This window comes from Aptenodytes patagonicus, chromosome 7 (genome assembly GCF_965638725.1).
Source record: "Aptenodytes patagonicus chromosome 7, bAptPat1.pri.cur, whole genome shotgun sequence".
NCBI lineage: Eukaryota > Metazoa > Chordata > Aves > Sphenisciformes > Spheniscidae > Aptenodytes > Aptenodytes patagonicus.
In genome coordinates, this window is record NC_134955.1 from 47,330,009 (window position 1) to 47,348,356 (window position 18,348).

An 18,348-nucleotide genomic window follows, 5' to 3' on the forward strand; every position below is an offset into this window, starting at 1 on the left:
AACCTAAACCAACCCTAAGCGTGGTTCTAGCAGAGGGTTTTACTTTCAGACTGTACCTACATGAGGGGAAACATTCCTATCAGGTAAGTGGAACACAGTAGAGAGCTGAAGGAGAGAGTGTGGGGGAATGGTAGTGACAGGCAAGTCCGATCTGAGTTGTCATTGTAGCACGACAGACCGAGGGGGCAAAGTGAGCAGGTTGCAAATGTTGGCCTTTGTATGAGACTTGATTGTGTTGTATGCAGGCAGGACACCATGAAGCAATGAGGTAGTGTTCTTGTTTAGTACCGTTCTGGTGAGACTTTCAGCTCTGGGCACTAGCAGCAAAAAATGCAGAGGAAACTTGGAAGGTAGTAAGAGAAGAACAACAAAAATGGTGACAGAGCTGGAGGGATTGTTTTTATGAGGGAAGATCAAAAGAACTAAATATGTGGAGCTTGGCTAAGTGATGACTAAGAAGGGAACATGAAAACTACCTACAACTGCTTGAAGGATATAAACACTACAGGTGAGCAAACAGCAGGGAGAAATAGTCTGTGAATTTGAAAGTCATTTTCAGTTCAACTGTGTTGCCACCTTTTAGTGCTCACTTTCTGTTAAGACTTGTGCTTTACTGAAAACATTTTCAGGGAAAAGCACACTTGTATATTCAAATGCTTCAGTATCTGCAAGGGAATTCTGAAATGTAAATTCACACTTAAATTTTGAAATTTGCTTTAGCTTACATAAGTCACCTAGTGTGTAGTACATTGCGCTAATCAACAGTAGGCAAATTTTCTGCACGGCAAGTCAAATATGTGGTTGAAAACTGTACTTTCAGTTTTAACATGGTACTTGTGTTCTTCCCTGATGGAATTACTTAGTTAACCGAGCAATGCAGGATAGGTTCCAAATGCTTTCTATCAGCTTTGCGCAAAAAGGTGAGGCATTTGCTTTTGTTGACAGGCTGTATTTTATAAATGGTATGATTTCTATGTTGATCTGTTAGGGGAGGTATTTTTTTCTTTGACAAGAGTTAAAAGTGACTAGAGCCCAGAACAAGAGTGTGCTATGTATATAAGGGCTGTTGGTGCAGTTTCATGAAGTTGTCCAGGTGTGCTTTTGCACTACGAGAGAGATCTTTTCTAATTTTTTGGTGCAAAATTCATCAGCTGAGAAAGGTGAATTTAGCTCCTGTGACCCCCCCCATGGACAGTTAGAGCAATTGAATTAAGAAGAAATTTCAGGATGAGTTTAAGAAAATATTGTGTTGATGGTGAAATTTTCTCCTCCTGGAGGTCCACTTGTCATTTAAAGCACTAGGGCAAAGCAGTGGAAGCGGTTGCTGGGCAAGCCTCAGGTGAACTGACTAATTTGGTAAGTCATTTTCAACTTTGGTGATTTGTGAATTCAGGCATTAAAATTCTGTGTTAATACTTTTCTAAGCGTCTTTCCCTGTTAATGCAGGATTGATGCGTGCTGCCCAGCGAATGACAAGAAATACACGGTCAGCTGTGTAGATACACTCTTTAAGAAAATGCCTCTGGAAACAACTGTATGTATGTATGCACACATGCGTCAATCCATACTGTACACAGAAACTACAGGCATTGACCTATGCAAACACACACCAAATTATCACTTCCTATAAACAAATTAGCATGCTTTAAAAGGTGAAAAGCTCTATAAAATTGTCTGCCCTGTTGTTTATGGTGTGAGCGGAGGATGCACTGCATTACAGAGGAGCTCACATTTCTCTCTTCTCCCCCCCTCTCTAAATGGACGTGTGCTCCGTCCGTTTCACCATTGTTCCTGCCAGCCCGATCCCAGCAGGGGTTCCCTAATTAGCAATCTCTTCATTTCCAATCAAAGCACAAAGCGGCCCCAAAAGCCTCTCTTTATGAGGGAGCTGAGCGGTGGCTGGGGACGTGGAGTGGGATAATTGCCTTCGCCACTGGCAGCAGTAAGCAGCCTGGCTAATTCATTATTGTAATAACTTTGCTTGTCCTTGGGGAGGGGGGGCTAGGGTGAGGAGGACTGAGCCTGGCGGTGCTAGCTGAGGACAGGGGGAAGGGGGAATCCAGCCAGAACTGAGGTGGAAGAAGGGAACAATTGGCAGGAAAGGAGAAACTATTCAAGATTTTTCTGTCTGTCCCCCCTAAATAATTTGAGGATGACGTTAATTTGTGGCATGGCTGCCAGCGCTCCCTGAGCAAGACTGCTAAGAGCACCCCTCTGCTCTGCCCTTGTTCACAGAGAGGGCCGTCTGGAAAGGCATGTAACTTGGCCCCAGGACTGCTGGGGAGGCTGGGGCCCCAGGACTGCTGGGGAGGCTGGGGCTTGGTGGATGAGGAAGACTCAGGGGTTGCCTTTCGGTCCAGGTAGGAAAAGTTGACACTCAAGCATTGAGATAAGGTTGAATGAGTGAGCTGCTCACATCCAGCAGTTTGTGGCTTTCAGTGATGCACAAGAAGTCACCAGTCCTCCCGTGGAGATTGCATGTTGTATTTCTTCGACGGAGCCAGGAGCTGGTAAATCCTGTGGCAGAGTTTTGCTCTTATCTATTTTCTCTTTAAAATACCTTTAATCACTTACCTGTCTTTGTGTGGCCTGCAGCTTTGACTTTGCTGGAGCTCTGTTGGCTTTCAGTAGCAATCAAGGCTCTGCCCTTGTGAACAGACAGCTAGGCTGAGATGCCAGCAACTGCTGGAGCTGCTAAAGGGAACAGGCAGTGGTGGTGGTTACTTCCTCTTACCTGAAGGGAAATGTCTGTGGTGTGGCACAGTAAGTTTATTAGGTTTTTGGTTTTGAAATGGGTACATATTTTAAGTGGGTAAGACCAATCATATATTTTCAGACCCCCTGGTTTGTTTCTTTGTGCTTATCTCAGATTGGTGTGGCAGGGTCTTGGCTACTCTAGCTGACTGGTAGGACAGCTCCTTTTCCAAATTCCTTTGAGCTGTTACTGCTGTGTATGTTCATTGAGCCCATCACTCTGAGACTGTCACCGTTCATGTTTCTGCACTGAGATGGCTTGTAATGTAGCTATGCATTTTACTGTCAAAGTTTTTTCACTGAAACTTATTATTTCTGACATAAAATACAACTAAAGAAACAGTGAAATCAAAGTGCAAGTGCCAAACATACAAATTTGTGTGTTGCAGGGGCAGTTTAACATTAAATTATGCCACTGTATTAGTGAACACTTCATTTGTGTTATGGAGAGGCACATGGAGCAAGTCCTCAGCCTGATGGGCATTTCAATAATGTGTAACAGATCCTTTGATTCCGAAAGAGTTTAGCCACCTAAGATGCAAAATGCTTACTGGGAGCAGATGTTTTTGGGGTAGTTGAATGAGGCAATGGAGAATTAATAGGTGTTTGGAGCAGAATTTCGTTGGCATTGTCCCAGAGAAGGACAACGAGGCTGGTGAGGGGTCTGGAGTCTTATGAGGAGTGGCTGAGGGAACTGGGGTTGTTTAGCCTGGAGAAAAGGAGGCTGAGGGGAGACCTCATCGCTCTCTACAACTACCTGAAAGGAGGTTGTAGCGAGGTGGGTGTTGGTCTCTTCTCCCAAGTAACAAGCGATAGGACAAGAGGAAATGGCCTCAAGTTGCGCCAGGGGAGGTTTAGATTGGATATGAGGAAAAATTTCTTTACTGAAAGAGTGGTGAAACATTGGAACAGGCTGCCCAGGGAGGTGGTGGAGTCCCCATCCCTGGAAGTATTTAAAAGACGAGTAGATGAGGCGCTTAGGGATATGGTTTAGTGGACATGGTGGTGTTGGGTTGACAGTTGGACTCGATGATCTTAGAGGTCTTTTCCAACCTCAGTGATTCTATGATTCTATGATTCTATGATTCTTGTGACCAGTGCTGTTTTCCCAGCTGCCTTGTGCTAGTTGCTATCTAGCAGGTTTCTCCACCTCTGTCTTCTCCACCTCTCAACCAGACATTCAACCTCTTGGAGACCGTGCTGCCTGCAGCCAAAGGAATGTCAGCTCAGTGAGCTGACAAGCAAGAACAAATTTCCTCTGCCTGGTACCAATGTGTGTAAGCAGTCCATAGTGGTGATGCTAGAGTCCCAAGAGAAAATATGTCTTCTGATTTTTATTTTTCCATGATCAGTGCTGTAGTCCTGGTTGTGTTGTGCTTCTTGCTGTCTAATGTAAACACCATACAGGGATGAAGGTTCAAACAGGCCAATGAGTGCACGCAATGACTATTGTGGGGGATTTCAATCACTTGCTGTGTGTCCTGCGCCATTTCTCTGCTTCTGGATCCTTTTTGTCGAAGGATCCTTGTAGCAATGATGGGGGAATTGCATATTTCTCACAGCTTGCCCAGTTAATGAGTTGCAGCAGTAACAGCACATAGGGTTGAGGTGAGCTCATGTAGGTAACCCTGTCTGCTAGAAATGGAAATATCCCCATTTGTACATCTGTGGGATTCTCCATCATGTGGTATGTCCTACCCCTGATTTGCATTTATCCCTCCAGCCCTTTGAGAGTACTTTAACTGTGTGGAAAGTGTGGTCACCAAGAGTTAGAGCCACGCAGTGGCTAGACTCTTTGAATGAATTGTTTTCTTTCCTTCTGTTTCCAACTGCTCAGAATGAGGATAATCTTGAATCCCTTTCCTGATGGTTTAAGAGGCTATGGATCTTAAAGACCTTTTGGTAGATAAATTGTGGACAGGCAGTTCAAAGGTTCAGGACAGGCTGAAAGACATCTGATATACAGCACACTGGCATAAGGTTGATGGGATGCCAAGATATGGGCAAGGGTGGATGAATTGGAGTAACCATGGGCAGTTTAGTCTTGACTTCTCTTCACTTCTAGTCTGAGACCCTAAATTGTTGCATTGTTAGCAATTGCTTGTGGAGAGGTAAGAAATTGTGGCAATGGGCATGAGAAGGAATATTAATGATCCAATTTCCAGCTGGGTTCCACTCCAAGGCCTCGCTGGGTGATGTGCATTTTTAATCATAACAAACCAGAATGAGAAGGAGTTGTTTGCAGCAAAGCAGACCTGCGTGTGGAGCCACAGAGTGTGACACCATCTCAGACTTCTGCCTGCTGCTTAGAGGAGGCAGTCACACAAGGCTGCTGTGCTTGAGTGCCACCACAAACTAGGTTGGACTGTGACCACAGTAAAACCTGGGTCACCACTAGAAATGGATCCAGGGAGGGAGTCTAGTAACTATCTTGAACAGCCTAAAACTCTTGACCAGAAGAAATCACTGAGTTCAGCTGGAGCTTTGGATCAAAACTGGCCCTGATCTGAAAAGGGCAGAAATAAGATTTCTAGATGCTAGACAGCATTGTGCTGTAGCCATGCTGAATTTCCTGCTAGCTAGTTTTTGCAGTCTTGATGGTTTCTGTGGTAGGGTCTTCTTGCTTGTTTGTGTTTCTGGAAAGTGATTTCTCTGACTTTCAAGGGCATGCAGTCTGGGTGAGTGATGTGCCCAACAGCAAGACTGCTTTGATCCTTTCAGTCTTAGAGGCACAGAGTTTGAGAGAATTTGGGAGAACCTTGGAGGTTTTCTTTACCCTCTGAGGTGCTTTTCATTCTGTACTTTCAGCCAGAGAGCTTTGCTGTACTTCTTTGGGAGCCCATCATCGCATGGTTCAAGCAGCCAGCAGGAGTTGCTGTTGAGGGACATGAAGCCCCCCTTGCCTGGGGCTAAGTATTCTGTGATCATTTAGCAGTGGGACATGCAGCTCTGTGCTTGATACACATTTGAGAACGTGCCAGCTACGTACCCTAACTTACCTGCTAAGCTTCAAGCTCCGTTGTCTCAGGACAGGTCCCTCTTTACTTGTCCTTCATCTTTTACTCTGTCTTGGTGACTGTGTAACTGCTTTGTCTGTAGGGTTAAATGGCTAATAGTCACTTACACCAGTGTTTTAGTTACACAGTTGTCTAGTGCATGTGAGACTATGGTGCAGAAGCACAGCCTTTTTGTGGCAGAGATGTCTGATACATCTCTGTGGCAGAAGCAGCAGCAGCTTAGCTTTCTCAATACAGGACTTACAGTGCACACACACTAAGCAGGACAGTCATTGCATCTAGCAGAAAGCAGGGGTGTCACAGATACTGTCTCACTATAGCGCAGGAGTTCTGGGAGGAAGAAATACTTGTCTCGCATCTCCTCAAGTGTATATTAAGGCCAGAAGTAAGTACTGACTTTCCTCTTGGAGTTCTCAACAGCTATTCAGTTGCTTGCCTACATGTTAGTGGTAACCCAAACTAGGGAAAAGGCCTGACGTACTGCATGCCTGGCCTTTGTAGCATCATGTTTTGTGTATCTGGCAGAGGAAAGGTGGCTGGTGTGTGATATCCCAGTACTCTTGCTCATTATTTTCAAGTAAACAAGGTGGGGAATCTGAAAGAGTCATGAGAACTCCTGTGCTGGTTTTTATCCCATTAAACTGGGAGCTAGCATTCTCTGGGATGGTCCGTGCTGACGCAGCCTTCTGTATTGTGCTGGCTGGGATTAGAGCATCACTGCAGAAAGATGGGATGCTTTCTGTCAGAGAAGGAGTTTCTGAAAGAACACAGACACCTGCAAAATCAGAGCCAGCCAGGCCACTCATGTCTGCCCCAGCTCCTGCCTGCCGCAGTGCCAGGGGAAATGCCAGCAGTTTAAAGACTTCTGTTTTGCTTAGGAATAAAAGTTACATGATTCGTGCAAGAGCTGTTTCACCTGAGGAAGGGAATTCACTGAGGAGGGAGTGCGGAGGGGATGGGAGGAGTTGCCTTTCAACATCCACAGTAGATGCTGCCTCTGGCGTAAGTGCCATGGTTGGAGGACAGAGTGAGGGGTTTGTACATGTTGTGTTCATGCAGCAAGTCTGGCCCTGACAGAGGCACCTTTCCACTTGGCAAAGCTGCCTTGCTGCTGCTGCTTGACACTCAAGCAGCTAACATGCCTCCTCCACAAAAAGCTTTGGTTTGAAATGTTGAAAACTGCCGTTCTGTGTGCACGTCCGTGTGTGTGAAGGGGTGGAGATTGAACGGGCAGTGGTCCCCTCCTGGCGGGGGGAGGAGGCTGCCAAATGGATATAGCTTGCTGTGATTTTACAAATGCTTTTTGGGGAAGATGGGTACCATTTGCTGAGATAGGTGTTTGTTGCCCAGGCAAAACTCCCAGTGTATTTACAGCAGCTCTACACAGTCTCTGTGTGTGTGGTAGGTATGTCTGTGTGCATGTACATGCTTGTGTATGCCTTTATTTCCATGCTCCAGCTGCCTGCCTCTGATTTAAGGGCAGGTTTTATTCCCCAGCTGCCTCAGGGCTCCTCTTTTCTGATTGCATTAAAGTCTCCGTAATTCTCCCCTCATTAATGATTGGCATATTTTTACCTCTCACTAAAGGAGCTTGGAGGCAACTCCCGTGGGGCCCTGCTCGCCAAATGAAACAATTTCATCCTGCTCCAGAAACGCATTAAAAAGGGTTTGTCAGGATCTTATCGCTAGTTAGGGAAAGCTAATCAAATTACTTCTATTTATTAGCTGCCGCAGCAATGTGTCATTCCATCAAGTACAGGTACTGGGACAGGCAGGGATTGCGTGGAGAGCTCTGTGCATCCAGTGCTGCTGCCTTGTTCTGCACAACAGCATCTCTTGCCGAGGGAGGCCACAGGGCCAAGAGGGGCTGTGAACTTCCCAGCAGCGGAAGTTCTCTGCTGCCCTTCTTCACTCGTCTTTTCCAGGGGACTCTCCAAAGTCCCTTCCTAGTAGCTCTCCTGAGCTTTTACAATTGAGTCCATTGCTTCTGCATTTGGTTGATCACTTCTTGCTGTTACTGATTATATTTTGCTGTGGGCTATTTGTTTTGAGATGGTTTGGTTTTTTTGGCAAGTTTAACTCAGTATTAAACCAGTCCAGGAATTATTTGTTATTTAGTTTCTCTTTGTGCCTGGGCTGACAAAGGGGACAGTGAGGCAGGATTATGGGAATTTGGAAAATAATAAATATAGGTATTTTTTTACTTTATGAGACTCTTAGGAAATATATTTTTTCAAGTTTGTTGTTTTTTAGTCCGTGCGGTCTGGAAAAGTAATTAAAATTGGGGGAGCAAGAAAGAAAACAACTGAGGCTTTATTGAATAAACTAGGTCCCAAGGACCTAGCTGGGACTCTGAAAAGAGCACCAACTATTGCTGGACTGATGCTGATTGCATGAGCAGTAGTGGTTTGTGAAGCAGGAGATGTGAACTCAGACAGTTAAAAGCTCACTCTTTTATTGATTCCACATGTGGAACATGCGTTTCCCTCATGCACATATACAGCGCGCTTGTATTTGCAACCGGGTATGCACTCCCATTCTTGCACATGATCCTAATTCCCAGGGTTACTGTACCTCCTGTGGGCTTGCTCAAAAGGGACATGGAGGTAGGTACCTGAGATGCACTTTCAAACTTTAGAAAGTATAAATCTATTTCCATCTCTTTACTATTTCTTTCATCTTGAAACTAGGAGCAATGAAATCTCTGGTGTTTTGGATAAACATGAGTTTGCCAGTGAAAATGGGCTTGTTTCCATGTAAAGTGATCTCATATTAGAAAAAAACACAAGAATAAAACCATTTAGTGGATGTATTTGCATGAAGTGAAGTGTGTCTAAATATAGTTATGGTGATTCACAATGATGATATTGCTGTGCGCTTCATGTAAACTTTTGCTGTTTCATTTTGTCCATACCAAGAATTTCACCTTAGCACAAAATCCTGGGAGAGCAGTGAAAACACACTGTTCCCATGAATAAGTGTCCATTTAAACACAATGGTGTGCACGTTGTTTGTGGTGTTGGTTTCATTTAGGGAAGGTTTGTGCTGGTTCTCAGCATTTTGCAGTGTATGTACACACATGCACGCTCTGTGTTTGCATAGAAATGATGGAGTGGTTAGAGGTTTGACAGTATTCTGGCACTACAAGCAATGATTCCTGGAGGTTGGGTTGGTGGGGGACAGGCAAGTGCCCCAGCTATTATAACTGTGTGAATTCACTATATGGTGTGAGTGGCTGCCAAGCTGCAGGGGCACTGGGTGCCATTCCTGGGAGCGGCAGTGTAGCAGGACTAGTGGGGGAGTCTAGCCCCATCAGCCCCATGCAGTGAGCCACACTCCAGCATCCTCATTATCCACACAGTTCAAAAGGCAGTCCTGAGCGGTCCGTCACGTCCCACAAAAGGCTGTATCGATTGGTCTGTCGGAGCATTTCCCGGGGTCCTTTATATCTCCCTGCCTCGTCGTCAGTAATGAAGAGGCCGAGCGCAGGGAGAGTCAGCAGACTCCCAGCTTCTGGGATTTCTTCATCTTCTCATCAGGATTTTAATTAGACACGTCCGAGAGGGCAGCACCGTGTGAGGGCGGGTGGGAGCTTTATCAAGCAGGCCACATCTTTAATTACTGTTTACTGACAGATAACAAGGGAGGGGAGGTGGCAGCAGAGATGGTTGTAGGGGGAAGCAGGGAAAGGACGGCAGTCCCCAGAGTGTGCGCTCAGCAAAGAAGGCCTTTGCTAGGGATCGAGTGGAAATTGTTCCCCCCCCATCCTGCCATGCTGTTTACCTGTTGCCAGAGTGAGAAAGGTTCCCCTTGCCCCTTTCCTAGGGGGCAGAAGATAGATCTGAAAGGTGTTAAGTGGTAAGGGCCAGAGACACAAGAAATGAAAAGTATAAGTTTGGTTAGAGAAAAATGAGAGAACTGTCTCCTTTAAGCTGCCAGGATCCTCAGCTGAGCTGTCCTGTGCCTTCCCAGCCTTGGGCAGCCCTGTGGGTTTTCTAACGCTGCACAGTAGGAAGAAAAATTATTTCCTTCTCCTCCTGTCTGGAATTGGCAGCCCTCCTCTCTCCCACTGCCACCATTGCTGTTTTGTCCAAAACAAACCTTCTTCCATCTTTCCATGTGTCCTCAGCATTCCTGGTATGAGACTAGTCTGCTCTGCGGCTGCTGCTGTCACAGACTTCCTCCCTGCTCTCTCATGGGCCAGCTCTCCACCTGGTGTGAATCATATCTTAGAATCATAGAATCATTAAGGTTGATTCTTAACCCAACACGCAACATGCCCACTAAACCATGTCCCTAAGTGCCTCATCTACTCGTCTTTTAAATACCTCCAGGGATGCTGACTCAACCACTTCCCTGGGCAGCCTGGTCCAATGTTTAAACACTCTTTCAGTAAAGACATTTTTCCTCATGTCCAATCTAAACCTCCCCTGGCGCAACTTGAGGCCATTTCCTCTCGTCCTATCGCTTGTTACTGGGGAGAAGAGACCGACACCCACCTCGCTACAACCTCCTTTCAGGTAGTTGTAGAGAGCAATAAGCTCTCCCCTGAGCCTCCTCTTCTCCAGTCTAAACAACTCCAGTTCCCTCAGCCGCTCCTCAGGAGACTTGTTCTCCAGACCCCTCACCAGCTTCGTTGCCCTTCTCTGGACACGCTCCAGCACCTCAATGTCCTTCTTGTAGTGAGGGGCCCAAAACTGAACACAGTATTTGAGGTGCGGCCTCACCAGGGCCGAGTACAGGGGCACAATCACATCCCTACTCCTGCTGGCCACACTATTTCTGATACAGGCCAGGATGCCATTGGCCTTCTCGGCTGCCTGGGCACACTGCCGGCTCATGTTCAGCCGGCTGTCGACCAGCACCCCCAGGTCCTTTTCCGCCAGGCAGCTTTCCAGCCACTCTTCCCCAAGCCTGTAGCGCTGCATGGGGTTGTTGTGGCCGAAGTGCAGGACCCGGCACTTGGCCTTGTTGAACCTCATACAGTTGGCCTCAGCCCATCGATCCAGCCTGTCCAGGTCCCTCTGCAGAGCCTTCCTACCCTCAAGCAGATCAACACTCCCGCCCAACTTGATGTCGTCTGCAAACTTACTGAGGGTGCACTCAATCCCCTCATCCAGATCATTGATAAAGATATTGAACAAGACCGGCCCCAAAACTGAGCCCTGGGGAACACCGCTCGTGACCGGCCGCCAACTGGATTTAACTCCATTCACCACAACTCTCTGGGCCCGGCCGTCCAGCCAGTTTTTTACCCAGCAAAGAGTACACCTGTCTAAGCCGTGAGCTGCTAGCTTCTCTAGGAGAATGCTGTGGGCCAGCAGCATCCCTTTTCTGTCTGGCCCCAGAATCCACATCTCCCTCCAGCTTTTGTCTCCTTCCCCTTAAGGTGCTTTTTGGACACCATTTGTAACCCAGCTGCTGTGTCCTGCTGGATCATATCCCTGTTTTTAATTTTGTGGAGCTGCATCCAGATTGGTTTGTGTTATCGCAGGGGAATGCTGTTCACAGTCCCCACCAAACCAAGTGGTTGGGCCAGACTGCCGTGGTGGATCACTGCTCCCTGGCTCAGCCAGCCCTTTGAGACACGGGATGCCTGCAGTGGAGTGCAGCAATTGGTGTCCACATGGCAGTCCTTTGGTGAACTGAGCTCAGCAGCCTGTCGCTCTCCAGAAATTTGCTCTGAAGTTCATGCCACAGTCTTGGCTGTGTTTGTATCCACTGTAAGGTAGTCTGATGCTTCCAAAATACTGTTGCCATCCCAGCATGGAAGATGGCCTGTGCCAGAGCTTGCTTTCCCCTGGTGCCAACAGACTCCCACTGCTCTGAGCAGAACAAGATTTGGAGGATGTGCTTGGGATCAGCAAGGACTCAGAAATTGGACTGTTGTTCTTTCATTTTGCTACGCAGTAGCGAGCAGATTATAGAGCCCACACGTTATAGATTTCCTGTCATCCCTCATGAATCAAGCTCCACTGTCTTATTTACTGTCGGCCAAGGCCTGTGAATAACATCACCGAGGGATACACTCTCACGTAGTTGTGCAAACACACAGTACAGAGCAGTTGTATGCACCTTTGAGCTGCCAGTTCACCTTCCCCCATCACACCACCTATGGTAGAGAATGGCCCTCTGTTTCCTATCTGCACAGAATGGCTCCTGGCTTCCCTGGGAGCTCACAGTTTGTAACACTGGAGGCAAATCTGTATTATCTGAATAATATTAAGTAAGTCCCACATTTTTAACTTTATGACATTTCTAGTTACAACTCTGGCCTTTTTGTACACTCTTATACCCACATGCACAAAGGATGCGGACTTCCAGTTTCCTGGGAGCTGTTTCATATGAAATCTGGCAGGTCTTCGTTGCTTGTCAGTGAGAAAAGATTGGTTTGTGCTCAAGGCACAGCACTGGAAGTCAGGACCATGGGCACAGCTCTCGGCTTCATCGAGGACAGCTAAGAAATTTTGCTGCTCTAGCTAGTAGTGTAGTGAATGTAATAGATCATAGCCTTGATTTATCAGAAGATATTTTCTCAAGTTTCCCAAAATTTCAGCTCAAGATTTTGAAAGAGCATGAGAAATCGAATCCAGCTGGCAGATTTGCCTCAGTGAAGGGCTAGCACTCTTTTTTTTTTTTTTTTTTTTTTTTTTTTTTTGTAGCTGCAGTGAGGAGTTACTACTGAATCACTTGGAGTCTCCTAGAAGTGAAGGGAAATTTGGTTTGTCTACCGCAGGCTAGCCTGCTAGCTGCAACCTTGTTCCTTGTTGTAGGTGTTTGTAAAAAAATCTGTGGCCTTCCAAGCGATAAGCTTGGAGACCCAGGGATGAAGTTAGAGGGACTGAGGTGCTAACTTGTTTCTGTTAGGCAGGTTAATATTTCTGTCGTGAAAATCTAGATATTAGGCAATGTCTGGGGAATGTGTCTGAATGTGTCTTCAAATAGTAAGAGGCTTTGTCCAAGAGGAAGTGATTAAGCTGTTTGCTATGTCCGTTGTTGATAGAGCTGAAAGTAAATGGGCTTTGATTGCAATGTGGGAGATTTCAGTTTGATGTTACAAACTTGTATTAGCAATGATGCAGGAGCATTAGAACAGACTGTCTGAGAAGGGCTGAAAGTTTTTTCAGAACAGGCTGGAAAAACATCTGTCAAAAATAATGCTGCTATAGCTGATCCTTTGTTGGGACGGAGGGATGCACCAACCACCTGACCTGGTCCTAGCCCTATTTTCTGTGACTCTGTGAAAAGTTAAGACGTGTATAATCTTGTGTCCAGCTGATGCAAGCTTGAGATGGGTGCAGGTTTGTATATCAAATAAGCACTAGTATCTATAAGCTACCAGGATAGTGTACGAAGAAGTACAGGCACTCCACTTTCCTTCAAAGGCCTGCCATCCAAATGCTAATGTACCCAACCATGGCAAGTCTTAAAAAGAGATGGCAGCAGCACTCTTTCTTGCTTAACCATCTTCCTTAATTTTTATCTTCATTTTCACTGCCATGTACAACAAACAGACTAGCAGCACCATCTTTTTTTACTAGTGCTTCCTGTAAAATTTAGTTTCAGTTGTTCATACCACTGCCAAGCTTTAATCATTGCTGTAAACACTTTCTATGCCTCTGATTGATAGACTTGTTTTGTGGAAATTTTTATCAAAACCAGCAACTATATATATACTTTTTTTTTTTTTTAAAGAAAAAGTAGGGAGTATGCCATGTTTTTGAATTATGCCTTCCTTCCATTTAAAAACAAATCAAGAAGATTCCTCTTTGCAAAGCTCTAAATCAGCTTGTGTTTTGGAGCCAGACTGCAGGGACAGCTGGGGCTGTGTCGGGGCAGAGGCAGTGTCAGTAAGTGGGGCCACCAAACAGTAACGGAAAGACAGGGCAAGGGGAGCTGGGCAAAAAGGTGAGGAGGAGAAGCAAATAGTTATAAGCAGCTGTTGAACAAGGAGGCTGGGGCTGTGGAGTGTGGGGGAATGGTGTTTGGTTGGGGTGAGCTGAGAGCAAAGGAAAGGGATGGGGTTAGAAGGCAAAGGCAGTGAAGAGAAGAAAGTGGGCTAGGATGGTCTGGAGAGGAGAGAGCAAGCACGACTTGAATTGAATGGTTGGAAGAGCCTCTGAATCATTATTACTCAGCTGTCATCGGTGTCTGAAATTCATCCGGTGTTTCATGCTCCTCATGTTAGTCTTCACAAAGGAGGATGAGCTACCCTTGCAGCCCATTTACTCCATTACCTTGGTTGTAGTGGTCCACATGATGGATTTGTCTCTTCTGATAATCCACAAAAGTGTTCATCGTGATGCTTCATGAGGGAATTGGTTTGCTGTAACAGAAACTAACTCTGTGAAGAGGGCACTTTGAAGGGTGCTAATGCAAGAACTGGAAGCTGGGGGAAGACCAGTTATCCTCTGCGTGCACTTCTGTCTACCCGACTGTATGTCTTATACAACTCATGTTTTAGCTACGTCACTCTGTGCTGTTTCTTCCACAGGACCCCCGCCTCATTCACTGCATGCGATGGACCTGCTCTGAGATAAATCTGAGTTGCACAGTGAAAGAGACCATCTGTAGGACCCCTGCCTCATTTGTCAGGTGTGTACTGAGTGAGACAAGGGACTGCAGGAGAGAAAGGGAAGCTTTTATAGCTGAGGCAGTGAAATCCTGACCTGCCAGTTGACTTTTTTTCTGTGACCATTTCTGTGTGATAGTTCTTAGGTTTTTTGAAGCAGCTGTTGTGCCAGTGGTTGTTTAATTGTGCGTTCCTTATTTTATAGGGGACGTTTTTGATCCCAAAGGACCTGCTTTACAGAAACACTGAGTGCTTACAGCTGCAAATGAAGTGAATGGGAATCCACTGAACCCAAAGTACTATACAAGCACAGATCAGTCAGGCTGTTGGTGTCTCAGACTGGGCACCCAGAATTAGCAAATACCTTTTAATATGGTCTTCAGTCATTCACCCGTAAAATGGGAATAAAAATACCCCCTCCTCTTATAGAGGTGTGTGAAAATAAATGATCTTGGGCTGGTGAAGCTCTTGGACAGTGTAATGATAAGCCCATAGGAAAACACATAAGGAAATGAATAAATCTCTAGAGCCAGGTTTGAATAATGTGTGGTAAATAAGGCCTGGGGCCACATACTGAACAATGAGCAGAAACCAGCATCCCAAATAGCTGCTCATTACATGGGCACAATCCCTTCTGAGTGCAGTCTGAGATGGGGTACTGTGGAAGGAATATGATCGTGTAATTAAGGGCTATAAAATAATGCATATGTACATGAGGGCTAAGAGTATTTCTCACAAGTAAACACAATTGTGGCATTTCCTGATTCTTGAATTCATTTGTAGTCTGCCCTATTTAAGATACAGGTTTTTTGTTTGTCTTTGTTTCACGGGTCCTGTCATGCTTTGCAGACTTATGTGCTGTAAGATGGTGTTTTCCCAGCCTCTCCATTTGGATTAAGTGTTGCCATTTCATGTAGTTGCAGATCAACTAATTGTGGTAGTCAAAACCTGCTCATCTTATATATTATGTATTCCACAAGTTGTAATCTCCACTGAGGTGCAGATTTGTGTGAGGGAGAAAGGCAGATCTGACCCTGTAATTTGCCATCATGAGTAAAACTGACACCCAGATGCTGCTGTTCTTAACGGTGAAGGAATTGGGGATATTTGAGATCTTACAACCTGCTAGCAGCAATTAAAATAATAAAAACCCCAGTAATTTTCCCATGCAGCAAATATGCAAGAGAGAAGAATGTCACTAGGGCTATGAAATGACTTTAAAAGTCTTTGCTATAATGGGTGGAGGAAGAATGGCAAAGCTTAAGCTCCTAGCGAAAGTATGCAGAAATGTAATGCTCAAAATACCTAATTTTAAATAACCACATTTTTGATGACTGATTATGTGCATGTTTAGGAATGAATATATAATGACTGTAATGGTAATGGAGTAGTATTAGAATCTATCAAGTTGAGAAGTTGAGTGTTAATGGCGCTGGATCAGTGTCCAAACCTAATGCTGGTTAACCTTTCCATGGCATGTCTGGTATTTGCTATAATTCCAAGGGAGAATGTTATGAATAGTACAAGAAGTGGAGCTGTGACACGTACCCATGACATTTTGTTTGTAGGAAGTAGAATTGTCTATTGCAAATGTCTAAGAAACATACCATAAAATCTTTTTCTCTTATATTTTCCCCTTCTGTTCCCCATTGACAATCTCAAATACTGGAAGAAGAATTCATTGGCCTATTTAGGCTGTAGAATGTGATGCCTCTCTCAAGGATGACTAGTATCACTGTTGGGCAGTTGATGACTTGGAAAGTACTGGTTCCCACAAGTGCTGCAGATAATGGTTTGTTCTGGAAATGAAGTAAGCCAAACCTATCAAACACATTTTAATCTGTGTAAGAGACTGAATGAGTGTCCTTTGTGCAGTGGTTTAACTGCTCAGTTTTAACAGTTTCATCAGACAAATGTATTGTATGGTTTAAAGAGGACAGAACAAAAAGTGATGCCAGAGTACCCAAGCGCAGGAACTCTGACAAAAGTCCCCTCAGGCAGGGCCTGGCACTACTGGCCAAAGGAGAGAGGAAAGGACAATTAAAAAAATACAACAATCTGTTCTTGTAGTGGTCAGACAGCAAGATGCAGCACGTGTGCTGGGTGGGAGCCATCAATGAGAGCTGGTTTCCCCATGGGATATGCAGACTTGGACTATCAAAGTAAGCTGGGGCTGGGACAAACAGATGTTATGCCAGACACGTCAGCAGAGCTAGTCTGTTTTGCATAGGTGCCTGATCTTACTTGGCATGTTTTAAACTCTTTCTTTTCTGATCTCAGGGTGCAATATAACCATTATGATTTAATCCTAAGTGCTCTGTTCTCCACATATGATGCAGCTCTGGGGTACTACTTCTAACCTACACAAATGGGAAGCCGAGGCACAAGGTGGCGTGTTGCCAGGTGCACAGCAACCTCAGCCACACGCCTCTGCTTCCCTTCGATGAGAGAAGGAAGAGAGGCTGTGGGGGCACTGCATTACCAAAGTGAACAGTCTTTCCCTACAGGTGTCTTATTGACAGAGTTAGGTAGTTTTAGTGCCCCAAAACTGATGTTTGAAAACACCATCCTGAGGCATCTCTGCACAGCAGGCACTCTGCCCTCTGGAAAACCAGCTTAGGACAGAGTGGGGAAAATGAACCTGAACATATGGGCTAGTGGCCCCCACACCACTGTGGCAGTGCAGGGGTAAGGTCAGGCCTTGGCATTGCAAAAACTGCATGTGACTGGAGGGTGTGATCCTACCCGTGCTCAGGGGCCCGCAAGTCAGTCTCACTCTTTACAGACCTGCCAAGTGGAAAATGTTTATTTGCTGCTCTGGATCCACGATCTAGGAGAAAAGAATAAAAGTGATTTAACGTCCAATGTGAGGAAAATCACCTGACTGAGCAGGATGCAGAGGACAAATGGGACAGAGGGCCTTACCTTGCCTGGCCAGGAGGGATGGGGAAACAGAGGTGAGGCACAGGATCAGATTCGTTAATTATTATTTGTTATTAATTTTCTAATTTTTCCCTTGCTTGGATTCCACAATTGCTGGAAATAAAGGCTCCTCTAGCTCTCTGGGTGCATCTGTGACATTGACTCTGTCTTTGAGATGGGGAGCACCCTCTGGTGGTTAAGGATAATCTGACATTTCCTGGGATTGGCACCCATCATCCCCACAAGCTGCCAGTTAAGGTGGGCGGGAGGCAATGCTGGCTTTCTGTCACTGCTGGGATGGGTGTTTGCGGCACAAACACTCTCTCTGACTTTCTAGCCCAGGAATCTGAGTTGACCCCTTGGGAAGCCTTTTTGCCCTGTGAAAAAGGGCGCAAGGTGTGTGTGTTCTCCCTGCCCTGCTGTTGGGCAAAAGCTCACGTTCAGCCCCTTCTTGCTTTCTCCTGGTGAGACGGCAAGTAAAGCTCAGTTTGCTTCATTAGTTCCCAGTGGACACAAAATCCAGCCCTGTCTCTCTCCCTAGGGACTGCTGTTCCCTGCCTCTGCTCTTGCTCCTGTCTCCCAAAAGCACTAGTCTTGCTCCTAGAGCTCTCCCCAGTCCAGCTCTGGCTGGATTTGCTCTGCCTAGGTGCTAAAGCCAGCACAGTACAGTCCCTTGCAGGGAGCACAGGAATTCAGCTCAGGTTTCCCTTCTCCTTCCCTAAGTGGATTAACAGGCTGAGGGGATCGTCTCTGCCTGCCTGACTCAATCTTCATTAGCTAACATGTTTCGCCAGCCGCAGTCACATCCTGGTCTGGAGAGCTGTTTGACAGGAGCGGATTCTGGCCCCAGCCTCCCACAAAGGCTGTTGCGTCTTCTGAGAGGGTTTTCTTGATAGCAAGGCTCTGTGGGCTGCCCTCGGTGGTAGGGATGTAGGGCAGGAGCACTGCAAGATGTGCATCCTTGCTCTATGCAGCGCTCACTTTACAATAACTAATATGCATCCTCTGCTGACTGAGACCTGCACCCCTATGTAATGCACATGCTGTACAAGTGTCAGAAAATGTTCTGCGTCTCTGAAGGTG

General features: G+C 45.9%; 1 protein-coding gene across 4 annotated transcripts in view; it reads left to right on the forward strand.

Annotated features, from left to right (window-relative positions):
• Positions 1 to 18,348, forward strand: part of ESRRB (estrogen related receptor beta) — a 137,147-nt gene that overhangs the window by 16,334 nt on the left and 102,465 nt on the right. Inside the window, exon 2 of one of the 4 annotated variants that reach the window (XM_076345156.1) lies at positions 14,266 to 14,366. The exons of the other annotated variants lie outside the window; for them this stretch is intronic. Coding sequence (XP_076201271.1) covers positions 14,287 to 14,366 — 80 coding nt within the window. The 5' untranslated portion in view covers positions 14,266 to 14,286. The remainder of the gene's footprint in view (positions 1 to 14,265; positions 14,367 to 18,348) is intronic. 4 annotated transcript variants of the gene reach the window in all.